General features: G+C 41.7%; 2 protein-coding genes across 3 annotated transcripts in view; both read right to left on the bottom strand.

Moving 5' to 3' along the window:
• Positions 1-861: 861 nt before the first annotated feature.
• Positions 862-11,615, bottom strand: ARL2BP (ARF like GTPase 2 binding protein). 2 transcript variants are annotated; one of them, XM_074152231.1, is made up of 7 exons: positions 11,554-11,615; positions 10,116-10,236; positions 7,635-7,696; positions 6,018-6,124; positions 5,287-5,372; positions 3,951-4,047; positions 862-2,771 (listed from the first exon to the last, which is right to left on the bottom strand). In XM_074152231.1, exons 2-7 carry the CDS (start codon positions 10,151-10,153, stop codon positions 2,691-2,693), a joined length of 471 nt encoding a protein of 156 aa, XP_074008332.1. In that variant the 5' UTR covers positions 10,154-10,236; positions 11,554-11,615; the 3' UTR covers positions 862-2,690. The 2 variants fall into 2 exon arrangements, with proteins under 2 accessions (XP_074008332.1, XP_074008333.1); XM_074152232.1 differs by lacking the exons at positions 862-2,771; positions 11,554-11,615 and adding an exon at positions 3,769-3,826 and having other exon boundaries at positions 3,943-4,047; positions 10,116-10,153.
• Positions 11,616-13,017: 1,402 nt separating this feature from the next.
• RSPRY1 (ring finger and SPRY domain containing 1) overlaps positions 13,018-25,429 on the bottom strand; it is a 41,501-nt gene continuing 29,089 nt past the window's right edge. The window contains exons 10-16 of the mRNA XM_074151964.1: positions 24,760-24,875; positions 23,846-23,989; positions 20,934-21,045; positions 19,857-19,959; positions 18,097-18,249; positions 15,888-15,992; positions 13,018-14,846 (exon numbers count right to left, since the gene is read on the bottom strand). Of these exons, the coding sequence (XP_074008065.1) occupies positions 14,750-14,846; positions 15,888-15,992; positions 18,097-18,249; positions 19,857-19,959; positions 20,934-21,045; positions 23,846-23,989; positions 24,760-24,875 (830 nt within the window). The 3' untranslated portion in view covers positions 13,018-14,749. The remainder of the gene's footprint in view (positions 14,847-15,887; positions 15,993-18,096; positions 18,250-19,856; positions 19,960-20,933; positions 21,046-23,845; positions 23,990-24,759; positions 24,876-25,429) is intronic.

The following is a 25,429-nucleotide window of genomic DNA, read 5'->3' as shown; positions in this document are numbered from 1 at the left end:
GAAATTACAAGAGACCTCGCTTCAAATACAACAGAGCTTCCTTCAGAATATAACTACCTGAGGTATTCGCTTATACGGGCATTAATTTAAGTAATTAATTGAAACACTTGTAATAGGTAAAGAATGAAAACCTTGTTCAGTAAAAAAAAATGACAGGGATATTTTTAGTTTTAGCTGCAAATAATTATTTTAACTCAACAATTAACAATTAAAACATGTCAACAGTATTCTTTTACAAATTGATAAAATCTGTTCCTGACGTTACAAAGTCAACATTATATGAAGAGGGAGGAGTTAACAGAACTCCACTCTGTACACCAACAACAGAAAACCAACCAGATTTAAGCCTTGTATTTCCTTTATGTCAGCCTCAGGATTCACACGGCAGGGCAGCTGCATCTGGCTGGTATTAAAAACATGACCCAATAATAATTCTAGTAATTTTTTTTTTCTGGGAATAAACACCTCGGAGCATCATCTCAGCTTGCTACCCATTCACACACACCAGAGCACCAACTTCTGGGCTTGTGGGCAAAGCTGCTTTTTACAGCCCGTGGTGGGTAGAGGTGTAAAAACCTGTGAATCCTTGTGGGACACTGCCAGGTGATGGAGCTTCACCGCCGTCGCTGCTGTCACCCGCTCCAAACCACGGTGCCGCAGCTGCACCTCTCGGGGATGTCCTCACGCTGCCTGACCTGGTCACTGCTGCTGAAAAGAGAATCAAACTGAGCTTGTGTGGTGTTCACGGGGACAGAAAGCCGACAGAGCAGCTTTTCATCGAAACACACCCAGAAGGGTTCCTAACCTCCTTTTTCAAACACAAAAGAAAAAAAAAAAAAAAAGAAAAAAACAAAGCCCAAAGAACATCTCTTGCGATTTTTAATTTTGCTTCAGCTTCTAGCTTTTATCGTTCAGATCTAACAAGCATCAATTCATTGAAGGAGATTAAAAAAAACTCTGAAAGAATAGTTTGTTTGGGGTCTGTGGGTTTGTTTTGGCTTTTTTTTTTTTTAAAAAGGAAGTGTGTATCAGGGTGTGTGCACTTACGAAGGAGATTTCAACATACTAGAGTAATTCTAGACAAAAACCTGCAGAGCCATGAGCACAACGTATCAGAAACCTAATGAGATTAATTACTGCAGCACTTATAAATTTGGTGTACACAGAGTCTAAGTACCAGGATGCTACACTCAGCATTTCCAGCCCGCCTTTAAAAAGCCATTATGGTCTGTCCGCAAATCTGTTTAATTTTATTGTATTTTGCAGTATAAGTACGGTTTATTTTGGCTTGCACGGCGAGGAGTCTCCACCAGTACTTCAACTGAAGAACACAATCCTGGTATTGCTGAAATCACTGTCGGACATCAATAGGAACAGGATTTCATCTCGTTTGGTCTTGTAGGACATTTTTTGTCCACAAACAAAAATTTGTCACCGCCCGACCATAATTTTGGTCTCTCTAGGTAGGTTCTCATCAGGTGACAGCCACCAACCAGCACCTTCACCACTGTTGAAGGACATCTTCCCTGCTGTGGGACAGAGCGGAGGGTTCTGCATTTCCATCTACTCTTAGGCTTTTACAGAGGTGTCCACGTTGCTCAGCACGTCATTAAGCGGCAGATGAACGCGTCTGAACAGCACAAGAACCGAGGGTCCTGGAGCTCCAAAAGCAGTTTAATTCCAGCCACCAAGAGAGATGCACCTGGGGTTTTGCAACAGGCTCATGGCTACAGTTTCACCAGACGCCACTCCTTTATTTTTCAACAGATGCCGAGGAATGCATCGCTGTGCTAATGTTGCTAACAATTTAATAGCAAACCCACACCTTTAAACCAGCATGTGATTTAGAGCAGTATGTGACACGGTGGTAAACGTGGCTGTGCCCAACCTACCGCCAAGGTTATATTACAACTAACACAGCCGTGCCACTGCCAAAAAGAAAGGAAGAAATTGCATACCTAGGCCAGATTTAGGTTTATTGTGGTTATTTTTCCCAATGTAGAACAAAAGTGAATTGGAGAACTTTGCACATTAAGGATGAAACTTAGAAAAGCCAGAGAGCAGAGAGATTTATACACTAAGGTATCGATTGTCAGAGTGGAGAGACAGTCTCATGCGAGAATATCTACATATTAAAACATATTCTTCCATTAGAAAGCTGGAGAACTTAAGATGATATTGAACTATTTAAAAAAAACCCAAACAACAAACAAACAAGAAACAAAGAAGAAAACACTGACAGGGCGGAACTTGGAAGTTACGTATTCGCACCCGTCCTTCCAAGAGCTGGAGGGACATGTTCTTTTTACACTGATGTCTTGATTCTGAAAAGTTGTGTGTTCTGGGGAAATGGTGAAGATCCCAACCCAAATAACGTGCACAGGCCTATTTATTGTCCTCTCAGTGTGCTGGGCTTCTCAGCATGCACAACAGGTGGTGTACAAATAGTACGTATTTATTAAAAACAGTAACTCTGGTAGAGTTGGAAATTTCTTCTTCTGTGGTGACCGAATACCAACGAGAACTCACAAACAGATGTTTTCATGCTCAGGCCTCTGAAGGTATAGTCTGGAGGGTGAATGAGTTTTCATCATGTAAAAGCACCTTGATTCTCACGAGCTTTAGTGTTTTAATGTCCAAATGAAAGCAGCAGCACTCATCTGGAGAAGAGAAGCACTGCATAAGCTGTTCTAGGAGGAGGATATTGATGACTTGTTTAATGAAGTCACCACTAACCCACTGCTTAAATCCAGACTTCGACCTTCTTTTTCCTAGAAAAATGGAAGAAAAAGATATTCTTGACTCAATGCTGTTTTGGAGTAAGTAGTTCAAAACATGAAACAGACAATTAATATTCTGTTTGTTACATCAAACCAATATAAAACCACACGTTGCCTGAGCATCCACGATTGCATGCAGTTTGCTGTGAGACTTGAGAATGCCAAGCAGAGCACTTATTTTCTCCTATTTGTATCTGTAGAAGAACCCAAAGGTCAGGAAGAGGCTGTGCAGGAATCCCTGGAGTAAGGTCACTGTCGCCCTGCTGGCCATATGCCCAGGTCGGAGCAGAGGCGTGCTGACAGCTGGTCAAGAACACCCGGCTCAAGCAACTAGTGACATCTGCCTTCTGTGGGGAACTAATGACATCTACCTTCTGTGTTTGCCTCTTAGGAGACGCAAAGGTGCAAACCCCAACTGAAGCTATTCCTGCTGCCGAGACACAGACTGTCTCTTTCTCCTCAACCTGCCCCATTTTCACAACACTTAGAGGGGTGGGGGGAGGCGGCAGAGGACATAACTGACAACAACTTTCGAATGTGACAGAACAGACAGTGGAGAGCGTTTACAGGTATTTCATTTCCCTTTCCTTGTTTCTCCAGCCTGGACAGAGAGGACAAGAAATACAAATGGAATAAACTCAACAAGCTAATTTTGTATTGGCTGGAAAAAAAAACCCAACCCAACCAAAAACCCTCCAAACCACAGAATCCCAGAATGGTCAAGGTGGGAAGCGATCTCTGGAAGTCATCTGGTCCAACTTGTGGCTCAAGCAGGGCCACTCAGGACTGTGTCCAGGTGGCTTTTGAATATCTCCATGGATGGAGACTCCTCAACCTCTCTGGGCAACCTGTGCCAGTGCTCAGTCACCCACACAGTAAAAAACTGTTCTGCTGTGTTCAGCTGGAAATCACATTGAAAGATGCAGACATCCTGTGTTTCTGAAGAACTGCTCCACAGGCCAGCTTCATTCATGTTTTCTAGAAATGATTAAATGTGCACTTTGAGTTTAAATAGCCACTCAAGTGAAGTTATTTTCCTTTTAATCCTGTACAGCCTTTGAATAAGTACTGCTACCTGCTGTAGTAACACTGCCTTTGGTACTTTCAAGCAGAGCTACACCACACCAACAGCCATTATGCCAATGCAAATAAACAATGTGACATACTTACAGCTCTGTAATCCAAAAACATTTCTTTGAAAGCCAGAAAGTCAGTAAATGTGAGAAGCATATCAAATATATCACCTGCCATTTCATCTTTGTGCTGTCTATAGAGAGAAGAAGTTGGGGAATTAGAAAATTGTGTGTGAAATACATTTTTTATTTTAAAATTGTATGAGGTCAAAAAGAATATTGGGACAAGCAGAACAATACCAAAATTTAAACAAGAATGTTATTACAGGTCTATCATAAAGCAAAACTTTAGCCAAATACTACCTTGCAGTATTTCCAGTCCAAGTACATTAACATTAGATTTATCTAAATCCAAGACCTAAAAGTATCACATCAGTCCTTGAAAACCAGAAAAGAAACTGACCTTTACGACAAGAGAATTAACACCCAACGAGTGTTTATCTATATTCTTATCTCCAGCACTGAAACAGCGAGACAGTCCCCTGGAAGGTGGGAACAGCTAGGAAGAGTCACAGAATCTCACACACATCCCTTAAGAATGGGACTGCACTACTGGTACTTGGGTAGAGAGTACTTGGTAGAGGACTTCTGATAAAAATAGTTTGGAAGAAAGACTCTGTGCTTCCATATTGGCATATTTCAACAAAACTTTCTTAACAGTCAAAGGTTCTTTTGTAGTTTGGGGTTTTTTTTAATCATTTAATTCTTATCCAAAGGAGCTTTAACTTAAACAGTCTATTTTCTAAGTGCACTATGTGCATTCACAGTAACTTCCCAATGTCTTATTTAAAAAAATTAAAAATTACGTTGATTCAAATATTTTAAGATACTCGGTTCCCAATTACACTTGATTTTCTTATTCAAGGTGAAACCCAGTGATCTTTCAAAAGCGATCTCGTCATGAAGTTGGTTAAGCTAAAGTGACCAAATGCAAAAGCTTAAGACAAACCAAACTCTTCCCTGAATGCTTTGTACGAGAACTGCAATAAAGGCATTTCATCACATGACCCTTGAAAGACAACCAGTGTCCAACACAGAGCTTGAAAGAGATAAATGGGACCTAACCTTTTAAGGATCTGGCCTCAAAGAGATAGTGATTATGAAAACCCTCCAGTGTTCTCACTCCCATTTCTCTTCCTACCCCTTAAAACCCAATATATTTCAGTGTGACAGTTCAGAAATTTAGAGTAGAAGGACATGCTGAAGGAAAGACAAGTGGTCAGGCATTGCCTGCATGAACACTTTTTTTTTTAATTAAAGAGGAAGCTCCTTCTAAAGGGAGAACTGTCAAATCTAAGCTTTAGTCTAGATAAAAAGAATTAATTGAGAGGCACATAAGCCATTCCCCAACTAAAAGCAAAGCAGAGACTTACTGCAATGACATTGTGAAAGCAGTCATATTAAAACCAGGAATTCGATCAAGCAATTTTCCTTCGATGTATTTCTCTACTAAAGAGATCTGAAAAAAACCAAACAAACCACCCCTAAAACATCATAACAAATTTCAGGAGCAGATTTCAAAACAGTACATCGTACACTGACACCTCACTGACAATTTGTGTTATCCTCAGTGGGCAAATAACTGCAGATTCCTTAGCAGGGAGATCTAGTTCAATCAACCACACCACTGCTGAGGCACGGAGCTGAACATTTTTGCTGGGAATATTGGCAAGAACAAACACTATTTGTATCTAGTAACAAATTGGTTTTAACTCATTTAATGGTATTTACTAGGAGGCTGGTATAGTTCCATAATTATGCTTTGCATGAAGAATATAACTGAAGTGTCCAATACATGAAATAATACAACTGGAGAAGAACAAACTTTGCTATGCACGTTAAACATTTCCTACTGCAGCAATAGGCTAAACTTCTATTCAAGAGAGTTAGACAACTTCCACAACACCTACAGAAAATTTCAGGTGAAAAAGAGAAAGTTAACTTAGAGCTCAGAAAACATCCTTCTTGCTCACAGATCATGACTGTGCTTCAGAAGGAGACAGCAGGCAGTTTGTTGGTTCTGCTCCATATAAACCAGGAATACAGGACCTGACACTGGCCTTAATAAAAACAAAAAAGCAATACATATAAAAAAGCATCTTACATATTCATTAAAAATAGAAGTATAGATGAGCTTGTTTTCTTCTGAGTCATCAAACTCCTGGTAGTGCTTCTCCATAAAAGTCCTCTGTATTAACTGGAAATCATCATCTGGAGCACAACAAAAATGCATCATACAGTTACGAGTTTAGTCATTCTTTGTGTAACACAAACCCCACATTCACTAGTCCTTCGTCTCCCTGCTGTAGCCATGGAGCCCTGCACACGTGCAGGGTCAGTCACTCCAGAGCCACAGCTGCCACTGAGCCACCACTTCTAACCCATCTGTGAGAGACAGAGGCTGCTGGCAGTCCTCCTGCTTTATCATAAAGTTACTTATTCTGAACCCCTATTTGTTCAGGCACTCCAGTCAGCAAAAGCGATTACCTCTTCCCTACAAGAATTCAAACTAACTTTTTTTCCCTTGATTTAAAAAATATTACTGAAACTCTCAGATTCATTTTCAATTGCTGAAGATTATTTTTCCAGTTGTGGAAGGAAACAAGAATAAAAATGAACACAGCAGGTCACCACTGAATTCAGCAGAATGGGTATAAATATAAAGTTTACTTAAACACAGTGTTAAAATACACCAGTCTCAGCTTTCTAAACCCTAACGTATTTAAAATTAGTTTAGTCAGCATTTCTCCAGATTCAGGTACATCACCAGACAAGCTGAGGCTGCAGAATCTACATCTCTCTGGAAAGGATGTGGTCAAAAAGCTTATATGCTGCTCTTATGAAGCAGCTGATGGCCAATTAGCAGGAATTCTGTCTTGGCACCTTGCACACTAGTTCCTTGCACATGCTGACTCCTCAGTTAAAATTGTGGTCCTGAGAATTTAGCACCTTTTATTGCCTGAGTTCAGACAGTGAGATTGGCGCCATTCAACACTCCTGCTATGAAGAGGTCTTGCCACGTTACAACTGTACGCATACATGCAAGCTACAGGCAACAAATCAACTCAGAAGGACAATCTTAAAAAGTGAAAAGTGGCAAGACGTGATGACTCCCATCTCCAGTCTTGCAATGCGGTTGCAGAAACCGAGGATGTAAACTGTTGTCCGTGTTCAGCAGAGACAGGACAGGGAACAACATGCTTAAACTGCAGCACAGGCACCTTATACTAGAGATTAGAACAGGCTGCCTGCAGTAGCGACAGCCTGGCATTACAGCAAATTGCCTGGACAAACCATGGCAGCTCCTAAGAATGTCCTGACAAACACGTGAGGAGAGATTCAGGCAGAGATGGGAAGGGAAGGTGGCCTTTCACGGTCTCCTCCAACCCCTTTATAAAAGGGTATAAAAATTCCAGACAGTTTTGATTTCTATGTGAGATTTACAAGTGTCTTTACTGTTTATTTATGAAGGAGTGTATTGCAGTGACGCAGAGAATAATTTTCAAGACTCACAAGCACCCTATTGTTCAAACAGCACACAAAAGACTTTTGTGTATATTTTTACTGCGCTACCAGGTTAGGGGCCAGTGGAACAAAGGACAGAAAGCTTCCACGAAGCAGGCAGGGGCTCGTTTGGCTCTGTATGTCTGCTGACAGAAGAGCAGCTTGTTTACGAGCAGCAATATGCTTAGCGCCCATCTCCTTGTCTGTAACTACTTACCCATTATGATATCCTCCAGATAACCAACAACTGTATCAAACTCTGCCTCACAAGGGGAGGAGCTGAAAGCAAAGAAAGATAGTACTGCATAAATATGTATTTCAACCACAGCAGAAATGAAAGTTAAAATTAAAAGTGTCAACAAAAGCCCAAGCACAAATAAGCCCAGTAATTACAAAATAAGTGAATAATTTCCTAGTTTCAACCTATAAAATAATCCATGACACTGACGATAAGACTGCTTCATGGGGATTCTCATCAGGCCTCTACTGTATTTTCCCCCGGTAAGGTGCCTAATTGAAAAAAAAAAAATGTTGTTGTACTGGCATTACTGTCAAGGTAATTCTAGTCCTGGTGCAGAAGGATGTAAAGAGTGTAATTAGAACAGTAAGTTAAGCATTTTCCAACCCACGAATCCTGGCTGCTACCACAAGTTTTCCTTCTGCTCTCTTCCCTCTGTAACTCCACATGGTGATCATGGAACTCTAGACGCTCTAAAGAATATTTTGAAATACTTGGTCTTATGGAACCACTTAAAACTCAATGTATACACAAGCATTGTATAACTCTTTTCTTATGCAAGAAACATCCCACATGCTACAAATAAATGGCATAATCTCCTATGGTCATTCAATCACGAGCAAATATTAAACCCCATTATGGATCTCAAGTCATCCAGGGGAGAAACCTTTGATACCAGCATTTCAGGACTCTGGATCCCTCTGCTAAATCTATTATCATGCACCTTGTTCAGACACAGTAAGTAATCCACAGGATTGTCTTGGCCTTGGCATTCAGAGCTCATCTGTAGTGGGGGATGAACTCTTCCTATATTCTCCAGCAGATGAAAGCCAGGCTTTTCTCACACATGAGGGAAAAAAAGCCTCACAGGACATTTATCTTTAAGAAAAATATTTGCTTTCATCAGCGAAAGCACCATTTAAATTAAATTGTCTATTTCTCTTTCAAATTTTTCTTCAGTAAACAGAGCACAACACTCTTTCAGACTAGGTTTTTTAAAACTCATTAAAGTTATTTGGCTTTTGAATAATAGCCCAGTGAAATTAATCCAACAACAGTTTAACCAACAGTTTAACTGAAATGAGCCATAGGGCTCATTCTGACCAGGAAGAATTTAAAGATCTTTGACTTAAAAAGGCGTCCGATCACCAAGTGACGTTCTAGCAACATTTCTGATCTGTTGAGCCTTAGGAGACAGCAAAGCCAAGGCGAGAGATTGGAAAACCTCTTCCACCAGAGGGCAGGACACCACCAGGAGAGGAGCTGTCACGGGTCAGTTGAAGCATTACATACCCAGAGCATCACACTTGGAATTTCAGGCAACAGGTCTCATGGCTCTCTAAGTACATGCAAAGACAGGAGACTTTGCTATGGATAATTTCTACTCTTCTTTTTTCCCTCTAACAGCAACAGAAATTTTAAAGTATTAATTTAAACCCCAGTTTAAGCTTGTGGGACAAATAATGGAATTTTAACTGTTCCAAAATAGCAGTGATTCCATCCCTCTACACAACACACCTGCATCCACACACCTGAAGAAGCACGTGCTCACAGATCTTGTGGTTTAAGCCCTTGTCACCTCACCATGTCTAGTCTAGGCCAGCACAACATCTGCTGCTGGAGAAGCCCAGGCAGTTTGGATGCCTGAATCTTGCTTTCGTCACAAACCCATCCTTCTCATGGGCTAGTGTTAAAACAATTCCTAATACAAACATGTATTAGGAATGGGCAATAAAGACATATCTGATACGAATTACAAATACTGGAGAGAGAAATAAATAGAAAATGTTGTCCCGAGGGAAAGAAAAAAAAAATCAACCTATTTCCCTGACAGTCAATTTCTGTTTCAGTCTTTGGCTAGTGTGGGAGATAATGGCGATCAGAAACATCCAATGTGGCCATTTGTGATAGTCTGCAGACTGAAAGAACTAAATCTATGAACTAGAGTGACAGAGGCAGAGGGACACGTCCCTTCTGCCACAAGCTTTAGAAGAGTATGCCAGACAAATGTGGAACAAAGCAGCATTTTAGCATCTACCAGCATTAAATTCGGTTGACCTGTAAAAGGTCTCACATGTCTAGGAGTACATTCAAATATAGTCTCTTCTTAGAATCCATGACGGAAGACAACACATGCTCTTAAAAAGAAGAGAAAAAATTTTAATTTAAAATGAAGACAAACCCCCCAGTTGTCAGCCTTACAGTGTTTATTTTGATCACTCAGCCAGGGCTATCTGGTGCTATGCTCATTGCAGTTATATTTGGTTTGACTTCACCCAAACTCTGAACTGATATTATCCCCTCCTGGAGTTTTGCATTTTTCTGCACCCTTGTTCTCCCAAGAGGGAGAATGTGGCAATCAGTGTAGCGTAAATTCATTTGTGTCATGATATTCCTATTAAGATATTTTAACCAGTAATTAGCTTATTGAAAATCTGACACAGAATGTAGCATACTTACATGGCTACACCAAAGTTTTCTTCATCAGAAGTCTCCATTGTTACTGCATAACCAGACTGGAGGAGAGGCAATCTGCTATACTGCTGCCGTTAGTGGTTATTTCTTCTTTTCAGATGAAGTACTAAGGAATAACATGTGACTTGGCATTAATACAAATTAAATTCTTAAATTACCACACACTTCTGAAACAATCATTCAGGAGAGAATTTTTAATTTTTAGATGTAGGCATTTCAAAGTCATGTTCTTCCAATGTTACTGCTGCTTGTTTTCTGTAATAACCCAAATTTGCTAGGAACTTTCTCTGCCTACTGAGAGAACAGGCTCAAAACTGTGCAGTTAGTCTCTGTGAAGGGGTTTTAGAATCAAAGAATTGTTTAGGTTGAAAAGACTCTTAAAATCATCAAGTCCAGCTGTTAATCTAACACTGCCAAGTCTGCTACTAAACCATGTTCACCAGTGCCACATCTGCTCGTGTTTTAAATACCACCAGGTGTGGTGACTCTACCACTTCCCTGGGCAGCCTGTTCCAATGCTTGACAACCCTTCTGGTGAACAAATTTTCCCTAATATCCATCTTAAACCTCCCCTGGCGCAACTTGAGGCCATTTCCTCTTGTCCTATTGCCTGTTCCTTCGGAGAAGAGACCATTCCGCTCTGGCTACACGCTCTTCTCAGTCATTTATAGAGAGAGGTTAAGGTCTCCCCTCATACTCCTTTTCTCCAGGCTGAACACTTTCAGTTTCCTTAGCTGCTCCTCATAAAACCTTTACATCTTTTCTCCTGAAGCATCTATAACCGACTACGAGAAAGGCACAAGAAAATGAAGCCAAGTGAGATGAAGATGCCACCCCAGTCCCGTGTGTCCCCGAGAGCGCGCAGGCCAGTCTTTGGATAGCGATCCCACATGCCAGGCCGGGGACTGTGCCCCACACTGGGCTGTGTCCTCGCCAGGCCCCGTGGCTAAGACCAGTTGCTGACCCATCACACAGGACAGGCCACACACCACATCAGGGCCACCGAGATGGGCCAGCTGTCTTCTCGGTGTGCACTGGGGACACTCTGCTCCCACCACCCTTGCCGGGTTATATCCAACACCGGCCTTGAGAGCAGGTGGCTGAGTTTGGGAACCAGCTCTATGGCACCAAGGCGCAGGAGGGATGATCGTGACCCTCGCCTCTCCCCCTTCTCACTCCTGGTTCCTGGGGAGAGCGAAGCCGCCAGCCCTGTCCCTCCCCGGGGGGACGCGGCACCCGGCCCGCCTCACCTCCCCCTCCCCAAAAGGACCCAGCCGACCGGGCCGTCATCTTCCCTCTCCAAAAGGCGCCCAGGAGACTGGCCCTTGTCAGCCCCCCCCCTTCCCGAGGCACCGGGTGCCTGGCCCGTGTCACCTCCCGCCGCCCCGGAAAGAGAGCGGGACGGGCCCAGCCCCGCACCTACCGCCGGCCGGGGCAGCCAAGGCCGCCTTCCCACCCCTCCGGCCCGCCCGTCTCCTAGGCAACGCTTCCCTTCCGCCCCGCCCGCAGCCAATCGCAGAGCGGAGGCGATGCGGAGGGCCCGCCCACAAACCAGAAAGCCCAATGGGAGAGCGCGGGCGGGAAGGCGGCCCCCGCCGCGATGGTGGGCCCTCGGGCCTGGAGCGGCGAGCGGCTGGGCTGGGTTTAGTGTCCGGTACGAGAGGCGATGCTGGGAAGGAAATAAAACTGATTATGTGCTTAGTTATGACGCGCGCTGCCGTTGTATGAGCGGGTTTTCCCCTCACAGCAGGGCCCTGAAAGCTGGAGGACAGCAAACCACACCAGGGCCTTGGGTGCCCTCAGCTGGGCGCAGGGAGGTGGGCTCGAGCGTTTCACACCCTTTTCTTGCCAGCTTCTTGTCCAAGGGACGGCTCCTGCTTCCACAGGCTGCCCACCCACCCTCTGGTGCCAAAACGTTTGTAACCCCAGCTCTCACCAGAAGTGAAAGAATTAAAGAACAACAAATAGCCTTCAAGATGTTTTTATTGTTGAATGGACAGCTTCGCTACAACTCATTTTGCCTTCTGAGGTCCTGCAGATCCACCATCTCCCCTACCCAGCCCCAGAGCCTTCGGGGCGTGCAAGGACTGAGGTGCACACTGCACCGGTCACAGAGGATTCAACTTTACAAGGACCATGGATTTCAGCAGAAAGCCAGTTCAATTGTACAGTCTTTCACTCATGAAATGAACAGGACAGTTCTCTACAACACAGCTCCCTCCTCCGGCGCCATTTGCCTTTCTCAGCCCAGCACCAGCTGCATGGAAGACTGTCTGGGGCAAAATTTTCTAAAGCATTCTCATCTTTTCAACAAAGAACGCAGGCACATAGTCCTGTGTCCACAAAGGCCCAGGTCACCTCCGTTTTAAGGGGACACCAGACATCTAGAAGCCTTTGTGGACATGGACCTGGACCTTAAGAGCTTAATCTCAAGACAGCAGTTGATACGAATCAGGAGTCCTAGGCACTTCTGAAAATTTTACCTCAGTTAATCCTGGCCAGGGAAACCAAAGCCCTGAAGTTACTAGAATCTATTAAGGCAGAGTTCAAAATGTTTCTGTCCCACCTCTTCCCTAAAGTATCTTTGGACGTTAGGGATAAAGACCTATCATTGCGTTTGGAAGCATGTAAAACTTCAAGTGATTCTGAAATTCTGAGATCCTTGTGGCAGTGATGGTGTTCCGGTGTTAGCTCGTTCAGCACCGAGCAGGAAGGGACCCGGCCCTGACTGGCAACACGGATTACAGCAAAACATGGTAAAGTACAGTCAGGGAGGAAACGAGGTCCCTGTGGCACAGATTTGTCTGTCTGACTTTAATCAAAACAGGCATCCAAAGTGGAAGAGAATTCACATTTTAGCAAAAACACTAACCAACACTCTGTTTTTGGATTCAGTCTGTATTTGAAAAAACAGTCAACAAGGAAATGATGGACAGAACTTTCTTAATTCACACATTATACACCAGAGGTTCAACAGAGACACTCTTTTCCTTTTTTTTTTTTTTTAATCTGGATGACATTCAGCACCCTGAAGTTAGCAAAGGCAGAAGGTGAAAGGAGTTGTCCGAGAGCTTGATTCTGGAACCTGGGTACAGAGCTGTCGCTCTCAGATCCCAATTTGGTCAGTGGGAAGCAAGAGTGCTCAACAGGAAGCAGCAGCCTCAGCTCTGCTTTGTTAATACTTGATAGTACAGTAAAGATAATAAACCATTTTAAGAATAAGATGCATCACAGCATGAGAATTCACTACAACAGCCTCTGCTGTTGAATCACTGCCAAGAAGTGGGATGGTTTTGGTGTAAGTGGTGTGTGAATTAGTAAAGTTCTACTTTATTACTAGCCTACTATATAGCTAGATAATTTAAAAAAGCAACTGGTAGAAGTCTTGGAAGAGACCGAGTTGTATCCTCAGTTGGTGCAAAATAAGCGTAATTCCACCAATTTTTGTGCTACTTCACTGACACCACCTGTGAACCCTGATTCCTTGCAGAAACCTAGTAAAACAGTCAAAAGCTGCCCGCTGAAATGCATCCTTAACATACAAACATCACAAATGTGTAATTAAACTGGAGCAGAGATTCCCACTGTATGATCCCTATCAAAAATATGAAGTGTGGCACCAAACCTGCTCAGAGCAGGACTGACACGTGGCAAGCAAGGTGCATTTTTAAAGAGTTACAGAGTAAGACCAAACTTGATATCCAAATAACTTTTTTTTTTGAATAAACTGGCCCAAAATTCTCCTGCCATCTTTTAAGATAGCTCAATATTTCAAAAGTGAACATAACTTTCAAAAACAACACTGATTAAAAAAGATGTTCAATGATACCTTAAAAAATACCCAGAATATCAAATTAATTCCAGTCCAGCGTTATAATTAGTTAAGAATACCTCCTGAAAATTATATCCTCACAAAAAAAATGTGGGTACTGAAGTTAAAAGCATCAGAAACATTATGTACTTGAAAATACCACCGATCTTTTAACGTTTAAAAACAAATCAGAACATTCTTTGGAATCACCAAGTTATTAAAACATGTGAGTTTCTCCACAGTCTCCACACTGTCTTTTCAAATCAGTCCATGTACAGATCAAGTCTTTGAGCAGTTTTATATCCACTGTCGGGAAAAATACAGAGTCTCTGACCAGCAGGAGGCTACATTAAACAGGAAAACATCGGCATTCTCCTTTGAGTACTGACTTCTGCCAAAAATAGAGACTTTTGAGCACAAGACAGAACTGCCCTGTTTGAGGAGATATTTCTTTTCTCTTCTAAAATGCATTGTATGTGTACTTCCAGTGCAAATTTTTTTCAGCACTTGTGACAGGCAAGAAGGAAAGGGGGAAGAAGAGAGACTCTCCTATGGTCTTGCTTGGAGGAACCCACAGCCATAGCACACTGACCTACCAGCTCTTCTTACTGTGAAACCAGCTCCCATCGCTGGCAAACTGAAATAGCTTATTAAAGATCTCATTTTTAAGATAAACAGACTACAGTTTAGCATGAAATCTGGCCGTGGCTATGGTTCTATGTGCGTAAAGATTGGTTAGAGATGCTTTCCCCTTTCGGTATTGGTTGGAGTTAATTAAGAACAAGTCTGTGGTATTTTTCCACGTGTGTCATGAAATGTGAGAGATCTGTCTGACTCGGGTCTGTATTTCCTGTCGACACAAAGGGCAAGTCTCCAGTTGCAAGGCACACTCCATGCACAGGTCGCTGAAGGAGAAGAAAAGAAAAGCAGTTAAAGCCTGCATTCACAGGATGAAAAAATAGAAGAAAAAAATTTAAGCAGTAAGCAGTTTAGTTAGCCTGCTAGAAACACAAACAAGATGCATCTTTCAGCATGGAGATTAAGAACTGCAAGTCAGGTGTTGTGGATCCACAGGCTTTGAGAGGGGCTCCAGAGCTCCTGCTGCTCAGCATCCTGCAGACCTGAACCCGCTGGTGCAGCAGCTGGGATTACACCCACACACTTTTCTTAATCCCAGCACTTGCTCTGGTCTGGGGAAGAGCAGCCCCTGTGCCCTGCGTGAAGCTGTCGCCACTTCTTGTTGGGGCATACTGGGCACATCTCTTTTTAACTTTGCAACATGCAGACAGAAGACCCTTGGCAAGGCTGCTTCCGCAAGTGCCCTAAAAACACCAAGGAACTGGATTTAACTGGATTCAATTTCCTAGTAGGCTACTTATAAGCAGTATTGCTCAAACTGCTCATTTTTAGCTTGCAGAGGAATTTGTGACTTGAGACAATCCATTGTTGAACATTTAATGAATATATAATGAATTTTATACTCTCCTCAATGTGACCTGCATTTCACAGCACCAAGCAAATACTCATCAGCAAAACCTCTGAGATGAGGGGTTTAGATTTGGTAGCCCAGGGACAGCACATGTAGTTCTGTAGCCACAGTACCTCCCCAACCCCAAACACACACAGAGTTAAGGATTAAATCTGCTCAGGGGGCGCTAAGGGGGAAGGTGGGAATACTATGCTGTATATATCACATCCTTACGGGGATTCATTATTTCCTTTTTGCTGAGGAGTCAACCAAGATAAGCAGGGACTGCAGCTGCTCTCACCTAAGCTCAACGGCAAACGCATATATTTTCTGTTTGTTTTGAAGTTTTGTTGTGGTGCTTTTTTTTGGGGGGGGGGGGGGGGGGGGAAGAGTTGGGTTGGGTTTTTTCTTTTTCTTTATTTTTTCCTGTGTGTGTGTGGTGGTGGTTGTTTTTTTTGTTTGTTTTGAGAGTTTTTACCTGTGTCCACATGGCCTGAGTTCTGTGTCTGCTACCTCATCGCAGCAAAGCGTGCAGCAGTTCTCTCGGATACTCACTTGCTTCAACAAAGCCAGGCGTCGGTGTCTGGAGAAAAGGGCACACACACCCCCCCCCCAAATGTTAGTTTGATTTACGATATATTCACAGCTGTTCACATGCAACGCTTGCCTGCGCTACTCAATGCTACTGCTGATAAGCATCAAGCAGAACAAGCACAAAAAAAAGAGGCTTAACACACCCAGAGATGTTCAGAACAGTTTCTGACTTCCTACTCTGGTCTGGCAGGAGGCTGTTAGATTACAATTCTTCCAGCTCCCACAGCTGAACACTTCAAAAAAATTCTTTAGTATCTGTGCACTTTTAAGAGTTAAGAAAAAACCAACAACAAATAAACCACACAAGCCCATGTATCAACAAAATTCATAAACCCCTACAATGCTGTAACACAGCTTAAATGAATAGAAACTGAAAATAAAAATCAACAGCTCGGTATGGCAATGGTCTCAAGGGAGAGTAAATGGATAGAAACCTCCCCGTTTGACGAAATAAGACATTTCAAGTTTGGAACACATACAGGAAGACACACACACACACTACCCATCAGAACTGCTCGGTGGCAGGGGGACATGTCCAGCCCAGACTATGCCCCAGCACCTGATGCATTAAATTCAGCACAGCTTTACGTGAGTTTATGTTAATTCCTGCAATGGATAGTTAGGAAAAAAAGGCAAGGGTCTGAGTGGACCCTATCACTTTTAAGATCAAAGCCATATTTGTTTACACAAAGAGCAGCAGCGTCTAGGCTTCACTGGAGCCTTCCAGTGCCATCACGTATTAAATGGGCTCTGACACAGGACACAAAGTTCCTCCCGTCAGGAGAAACAGGACTACACAGTTTCCATCAACAAGAAACCAGCTTCCCCCAGTTTCTCTCTACATCTTTTGGCACAATCAAGTAACAGCAGTGCCAGAGTGACATCAATACCAATCACATCCGATCAGCAGCTAAAATCTGCAAAACCCCTCATCTGGTGCATGACGCAAACAAGAGAAAAGAACATTGACTTTGAGCAGGGCGCTGACCAAGAATGATAACTAACAGATCACCGCAAGGGATTAAATCAGGCTCTCGCTTAAAGCCCCTGCAGTCACAAGCTGGTCTAAGTTACTCTGGTGTTATATGTAAGTACAAAACGGTCTTGCAAGTTGCATTTGATTTTCTCTGCATAAATACAGCATCACAAGCCTCAAACTTTGCCGGTGTGTGACTCACATCCAGGACTAAGGTGGTTTGGGTTTGTTTTTTTTTTTTTGTTTTCTTTTTAAACACTAAGGTGTTTAAGTACTTAATTCAGTTGACTGAACAGCTAGGCAATTCAAAACCGGTCTCCGAATTTTATTATAGTTGGGGGTACCCACCTCCAACAGCCCACCCCTTAATTAGAAGCAACAAAAGATTATTCCAAGCCTGTACACCAGCACCACTCCAGAAGGCCCGTCTTTCGACAAAGTTGCAGATCTGGGGTACGCTATATCCCAGATTACACTGTCTACTGTTACGCTTTGTGTTCCAGAAAATTATTTTATTACTAATGACCACAACCAGAAAGGCTATTAGTTTTCATTCCTGCCAGGAATTTGTTAAGTTAAGGAAAAATGTATCCAAACCTGTTTTTATCTGGCTTGATTTATATTTTGGTGGGAAAGCACTTCTAAATTTGCGTAGCCTTTGTCAGTACTATCATTCACAAATGAGGAAATTTTCATCTGGATCAGAAAAGGAGGACAGCTTCAAGTCTTACAATCATTCAATACCTCCATGCTGCCAGCATCCCAAATTAGATTAATTTTAAATAAGACTTTTTTTAATTAAGACTACACTTCCTCAACCAACCTAATCATTCTTAGCAGGAAGCGCTTTTACTAAAAGCAATATTAGTGTGCAGTATTAGTTAATTTTAGTTTAGCTTAATATTACAAAAAAAAATTTAATTTTTGGATTTTGGTTATATATCTCCTGCCCTACTGATTAAGTTACAATGGTCCAATAATCTTCTGAAAGAGACCTATGGAGGTGTGACCCCATAAAAGGTAACTTTGCCAAGTACAACGTAAGACTATACCCCTCAGAAGTAAGGCATTTTATTTCTCGGTATGCAAACATGCTCAAACCAGACAGGAAAATTACCTGGGCAAAATGATTTTCTCTTCTGCTGTCAGAAAGGCATAATCATTAAAGGTACTAAACTTCATTGATGGTGGGTACTTGAAAGGTTTTGCCCCAAAGTTGAACTCACATTGCTGATAGGACATGAAACTTGCTGCAGCAAAAAACCCAGACCTGCAATATGCAGAACAACAGACATTTTAGAACGACTTAAAACAGTAACAGAGTTTTCACTGAATTTCACTGAATTTTTAGAGTTGGAAGGGATCATAAAGATCATCTAGTCCAACTCCCCTGCTGAAGCAGGGGACACCTTTTCCAGACACCTTACAACTGTTACCAGACAAAAATATACCCTGAAGCAAAGAGATGAGTTCCTTCAGTAGAAATGTGCTACAGCTCATGGGGAGAAAACCCTCTGACACATGCAGCTTCAGCTGCACAAACTTTCCTGGTTTAGTTCAACTTCTGAATTTACTGTCGGGGTTTATCTGAATTTACTAAGGGAGGGAACAATGACTGCCTGCTCTGCAGCGAGGATTAGTCACACTTGCACAGAGAGCAGACACATCCATCTGAGCAGCACACCACCTGATCCTCTTTACACCCATCAGCTCAGATCTCTCCTTCAGCACTGGAAAAAAGTATTTTTCATTCAACCATCTGCCGTTCAGTGGCCAGCCCAGCCAAAACTACAACAGTTGAAGAGCAGTGCCAACTGCAAGGGACACCTCCATGTCTCTGCTCTGGCTGCTTTATTTGAGCAGGCAGAGATCTGGGGAACTCGCAGCTCATACACTTGTTGTGTGGATGAATCCGGGTCTGAGCTCTCTCAGCACAAGGGCCATCTGTTCCTCCTTGCCCTTCCAGGATTACCTCAGGCCAGTTGTCTTGTCTTCACAGCCACCTTGTCAGAACACCACAACTATCACCTCCCTCAGTCTTATTTACCGAAAGGGGCTGAATTGAGCAATGCCCCAAGTTCTAACCAAGTTAGAGAATCTGTTGAGTATATAAATGACACACTCTACACAAAGAGCAGAATACTGCAAGCTAAACAGACAAGATACTCTGCGACTCTGAACTACTCTTTGCTTGCATTTTGAGCTTCACTTTGAGGAGAAAACACAAATGAAATTATTAGCACAGTAGTATTAATTTACAGAGTACAGTAATGTTTAATGAAACTGCATAGGAAGCTGCCCTCTCAAGTATCACACAAGCTTCTCTTTTCAGAACTAAGCAGCTGAACCTCCCCAGGAGAGGCAAAGGAGTTTGCCATGTGTTAGTTTTAACAGAGTTGGCAAAATAAGCCTCACACCTTTCTGCAATGCTACCAAGAGGTGTCCTGCCATGAATATTCAATGTGCTACTACAGGAACTGGTCCCAGTGAACAGCAGTGAGTTAATACACATACTTCAGCATTTACAGGACTGAGGCTTTTTGTTTTTTAATCAGGATCAAAAATTCCTGAAGCTCTATTAGAAATTTGTTTCTCTTTGTTACAGCCTCATTCCATTTCAGCGCTGTGCTGGTTTGACCATAGAAAACATCAAGTTGAACCTACCTTTGGAACATCTAAAGCATTCGTTTTGGACCCTGAAATCCCCCTGTAAAATTATATCCTTCTCACTGATTTCTAAACAACATTCAATTGGGAAACCTTAATGATGGCTTTGGGTAAGCAAATACGAATTTACATCTTAAATGGGAAACACTTCATATAATTAAAACAATTATCCATACAGGTCACTGTCCTTCTAAATGAGCCCATACTTACACAGCAGACGAAAATACTTGCTTCTCAGCAGGAAGCTGGTTTCCATTTAAATAGAAGATCATTTGCTTTTCTTGCAAGTCTAGTAGAAATCCTATTGTGTCTCCTTACATGCAAAACAAAGATAATTTAGAGATTTCACTTGTGTTAAATGCCTACAGCTGACACAATTATTGGTTTAACTAACTCATATCTCATTATGAATTGTCTCACTTAAAGAAACTGTTTACAAAAGCATAGAGGAAGAAACATTGATCCAGACAGTAACTAAAGGAAAAAGCCAGGACAAAATAGTAAAAAAACAAGTTTTAATCTGCCAGAGCACTACTACTACATAGTTGCAGAAGTATTGCAGAATATTTACCAAAGCCAGAAAAAAGCTGCAACTCTGTCTCTCCTTGGCTATTTTACATCTGTTGAGGATATCCTCAGAACACATACTTGAAAAGTCCAAGTTTCTTATATGCTTGTGCATATACTTATTTTTAAGAAGTGTTTTAATTTAGCCATTCATGGGAAAAAATTTTAATAGAAGAGGTGGCACAGTTAGCACAAGCACGGCATGCACAGACTCCTACCAAGATTTCAAAGCTGAGATCAAGAACAGAATTGTGCTGCCCAAGTAGCTACCCAAGAATTTAAAGTAAGCAAGGCAGTGCAACTCCCCCTTAACCTAAATTAGACAGGTTTTTTTCCACTTCTCTAAAATAACTTTCATCCCAGAAAGGAACATTTCAACCCTGTTTGTAGGATTACAAACATCTAAGAAAAAAAGTCTTATGATTAAGTTTCCAACGTTAGTTGGTGCTATGATTTGTACTATGAAAAGAAAAAGCATTTCACCAACAAGATTCTGTTTACACAGATTGTGGAACAAGAGCGTGGTGCCCACTTTGTACATTTAACCACTGCAAACACTCATAAAAGGCACAATAATTATTAAACCTTTAGTATCATCAGGATTAGGCAGTAACTGCACTGTTTGCACCGACTAATGAACTGTTTTCTAGACACCTGCAAGAGGAAAAAGCCCTGTGCAGAAATCCAACCAGGATAAAAGACAGGAGATGGACCAAATACCTTCTTTCCAACAGGGATGGGAATGCGGTTTACTTCTGGCATTATACCAAATCAGCTGCCGGCAGCCATCGTATGCACAGGAGTATTCATCATCCCCAATGCCATAACCTTCCTTTAGAAAAAGAGCAAAGCATTTCAGTTCGCAGCCATTCTTAGCACAGAGGGCTAAAATTTATTTTTTATTCAACTAAACCATTCATCCAAAAGCAGGAAACGTTTCTCCCACCCCCGTGAAGACAATTATTTCAAGCTAGTCTTAGTTTTATTTTCACATCAAAAGGAATTTGTTGGGATGAGGAGCGGGGGAGGAAGAAGGGGATATTGACTCCAAAGTGGTTTTAATTCTCTGTGAGGTTAAATCACTGCTGTCTATTGAACTATTGAAAAAGCAGAAGGTTAGTACCCAAATAGCTAACTCCTTGCATCTTAAAAATTCAACATAGAAATGTAACCACCCTCTTATCTTGAAGTCCCAGTACCAGACTGGTAAAACCTTCCCCAAGATATTCAAGTGCCACCAGAACATACAGTACAGAGAAAGAACAAACCCATAGTCCCTGCACTGAATTTGTTGCATATTGTGTCCCTTTCGGTGCCAGTCTCCCTGAAGTTGTGAAAAGGTTATCAAGTTACAGTCCCAAGGTCCCAAATAAATGCAAAACTAAAAGTTTCGGACTGAGAGAAGAATCTGTCGTGTAGGAGAGCGCAAATACAAAACCCAAAAGCCTTATGGAAGAGAACTTCCTTGTGCTCAGTATGGTTTGTCTGGAGTGCAAATACTAGACAGTGGCTGATTACACAAGCCTCAGATGTCCCAAGTTAAAGTTAAGCCCAGCTAATGGGTGTTTAATATCATATTTAGGACTAGTCTTTTCGTTACACCTGCTGCAAACAAAGAGCATCTGGTTGCTCTGATGAGGGGGTTTGTGACAGAAGAGAATATCCCTACATTTCAGGTAGGCAGCTGATGAACTTAAATAACAATCTCATTTAGCCACCAGCAAAACAGTTGTAGCAACAGAAAATCATCCTGCTCAGATATGTGATGACATCTATTTTCATACCTTGTACAGGAAGCACAGACAGAAAAACGCATATACACCAAGCGCCTTAAGAGTAAGTGGGAAAAATCTTTTAAGCCTCTTAGCAGTCTGAAGGCAGACACATGGCCTTTTATTTCCAACAGTTTCCATGACACTCAATGCCTACAATGACTGTGCTCAGGACAGATCTGTATCATATTTTTGTTTGGTGGTGGTTTTTTGGTTTTGTTGTGGTGGGGTTTTGTTGTTGTTGTTGGGTTTTTTTATTATTTGTTTATTTGGGGTTTGTTTTTTTTTTTAAATTTAAATCACACTCACAATTCCATGCTAGAAATGTGGGAGTGGACTTTGGATGTGATGTAGAGATACCTGCGTGTCATACACCAGCAGAGGACAATGCTATTTACAGGAATAATTAGAAGAAATGGAGCAAGACCAACTGAACTCACAGGAAGACTTAAATTAGATGGTGAGAAAAGCTACTCTCCCGTTCCTGTTGGGTTTCTTGCCACTGATCTTTGTTTCATCTCCTTGATGTATTTCTCTCCTACATCAATATTTACTCACATGTATGTATTTGGCCTATCTTCTTTTAACTGATTATCTCTACATTATATATATAATTTCCCCTAAGTTAGATTCCAAGAAGGAATAGAAAGCCACGCAATTACAACAATAGAGGACTACAGGTACATTTCTTCCTCAAGCTCAGCCAGTAGAAGTGTCAACTTAAAATCCCAGTGCTGTATTTCCATTCTGGTCAGTGGCAGTAGGCTAGACCATACATGCCTTTTGTACTGAAATTCTAGCTTGCCCTTTAATTAATTTTATTAAAAATAAGTTTGGAAGGCTGGTAATATGGGAAGTCCTCTCTAAGCTGAAGCAGAGAAGTTTTTTGAGCAGTAATCATTATGCTTTCTTCGTATTATGGCAATACTGAAGCAAATTATGCTACAGCACACTGAGTTTACAACAGCCATCCAGAGTTACCGTGAAGATTTAAGAAGAAAGAAGTCCTAGTTACAGCTCTACTAGCTCTTGAGATTATTCTTTGACTATAGGTTTGGACTTCATGTGCACATGCCACGTTTTGCTTTAATGCTAATAAGTACAGAATTTTAAAAGTAAAATAGTAGGAAGAATACTTAGAAGGATAAGATATTAAGTTATCTGAATGAGGGAGAGCAAAGCAAACTATGCAGTAAGACAGCATACTCTGTATCATCAAAATAAAGGCAAGAAGGTAGAGGGTTTAATCTTTTTGCAAGCCTTATTTTTAATTAAGTAGAAACTGTACCATATTGGTACCATACCAAACTGTACCATATTGCTGTCATCAGCAGATCCAGTGATACCATGCTATCCTAGAGTCTATTTAAACAATTATTTCCCTTGTGAAAGTTAATTTAATAGTATGTTAAAGAGGGTAATCAAATGGCTGCTTGGTGACCTGTGTAAAAGTAAGGGCATGATGATCTGCTAGTTCCTAGCAAGCAATTGTTTACTTCACAAAAAAAACCACAGAGTGTAACTACTGCTGTTATCAGACGAACTTCCAAGAAGAGACTAAGCCACAAGAAATAAGCCATTTCCCTATAGCTTCCAGAGACAAGCAGATCACAAGCTGTCACTTTCAGCAGCAACACGTGACTTCGTATGAACAGCGTCAATCTGTAGCAGAGACGATGCAGCCTTTTTCTTGCACCATTAACTTCAGCCAAAATTGCTTCATGGAAGTAGAGAAAAATTGAAGGGAACACGCAAGTGCTCAGTTACTACCACAGAATAACCAGAGCTATTTTTATAGGTGTTGTATGTTAAAAAATACTGAAGTTACATCATCAGCTGGATGGCATTACATATACTCACATGATTGAGAAATTTGCTGTCTTTGGTAGCCCATCCTATCTGCATCACCCCGGAAGTAATGACTGTCACTTCATAGTACCAGACTCCAGAATCGACGCAGAACGTACATCTAACACTCTCAAAGGATGAGGCATCACATCGAGCCTACCAAAACCAAACCAAAAATTAAGTTTTGACAAAATTAGCATTCAAACAAGCCCCTTTCTTCCCTGGATCAAGTTTCTTGCACATAAGAATATACCAACGTAATTTTAGAGCCACTTCAGACTAAAAACGACTTCTCTTTATAGCAGTAATTGTCACACAAACTAGCGAGTAGGCCAGACTGAAAATTGTTCAGGTAAGCCACAGGGAAAAAAATTATAAAAAAAACACACCACAAAAACAAACCAGTAGAAAGCTGACAGAGTCAATTTAAAGACTTAAAGGCTAAGACAATCCAAGTCATGGATTATTAGCTGACTCCAGGTATGAAGGACAGAGAGCTATTCAATGTTAATTCATGAAAATTCATCTGTAAGTAGTCAAACAAGTTTTTAGAAAAAGTAACAAAGGAAAAAAAACCCCACAAGGCTGAGACAAAAATCCTACTGCTTTGGACTTTTCAAGACTAGACAGGGCAAACAGTAGGAACTATACTTTGTGAACAATTTTAGTCAAAATGAGGGAAAAGCCAGCTGACTCTTACATATCCTCCTCCCTTTTCTGAAGTTTTGGGGCACAGATACAGGTGTTACATTTGTTAGTGCAGCAATGTTACAACCCTCTGACAAAGCAAATTTGCTATGCAAAGCTGGCAGAGAACTTTGATTCGTTCTAAGAAATCACAGGAGCAAGTAGCAAACAAAAACAGTTAAAACCTGCCTTTTTCTTCAGACTCCTTTTCAGGCTGAAATCCTAAAATCACATCCTACCTCTAATCCATGTGGCGAGATCTTCAGGTATTCACTGACATCGTTGCTGTTCAGCATTGCCCTGATGTTGGTCAAGTCAACTTTCTCATATGTAAACTGCCTGCCTTCTTTTAAAACTGCAAAATAAAACTAGTTTTAATTACAGCCGCAGCAGAACCTCATTTTAAACATGTCACACAGTGCCAATCAATCTCACCAGGATCCAGCTAATTTTTGGCATAACTGAATGAAATATTGGTATTTTGCCTGCATGAAAACAGCATCACTTCCAATACACTGTGTGTTAAATATCCTCTAAGCATCAGAACACAACCTATACCTCTGACTACAGCTCCTACAGTCTAATTACTATTTTCAGGAAACCCACAGGCAAACGTATGGCATCCACGTTCATACCAAGATGCCACTGTTTCAGGATCTCACATTGTATTTGCATATTCAGTCAGGCAGAGTTTTTCCAATTCATCACAGTGGAAAAGATCTTGGGGATGGGGAAGGAGGGGAAAACAAGGATTTACATTTTTTTACCCTCTCATTTTCAGGTAGGTGATGAACTTGAACTTAGCCGAAGCAGCTCGTTCTCCCTGTGTCCCCTTTTCACGTGGAAGGACCAGAAGCATTTATCTTGCCATGTGTCAAATTGCTGACACATGCACATTAATTTACAAAA

This window comes from Numenius arquata, chromosome 8 (genome assembly GCF_964106895.1).
Source record: "Numenius arquata chromosome 8, bNumArq3.hap1.1, whole genome shotgun sequence".
NCBI classification, from domain to species: domain Eukaryota; kingdom Metazoa; phylum Chordata; class Aves; order Charadriiformes; family Scolopacidae; genus Numenius; species Numenius arquata.
This window is presented reverse-complemented; position numbering and strand designations above follow the sequence as displayed.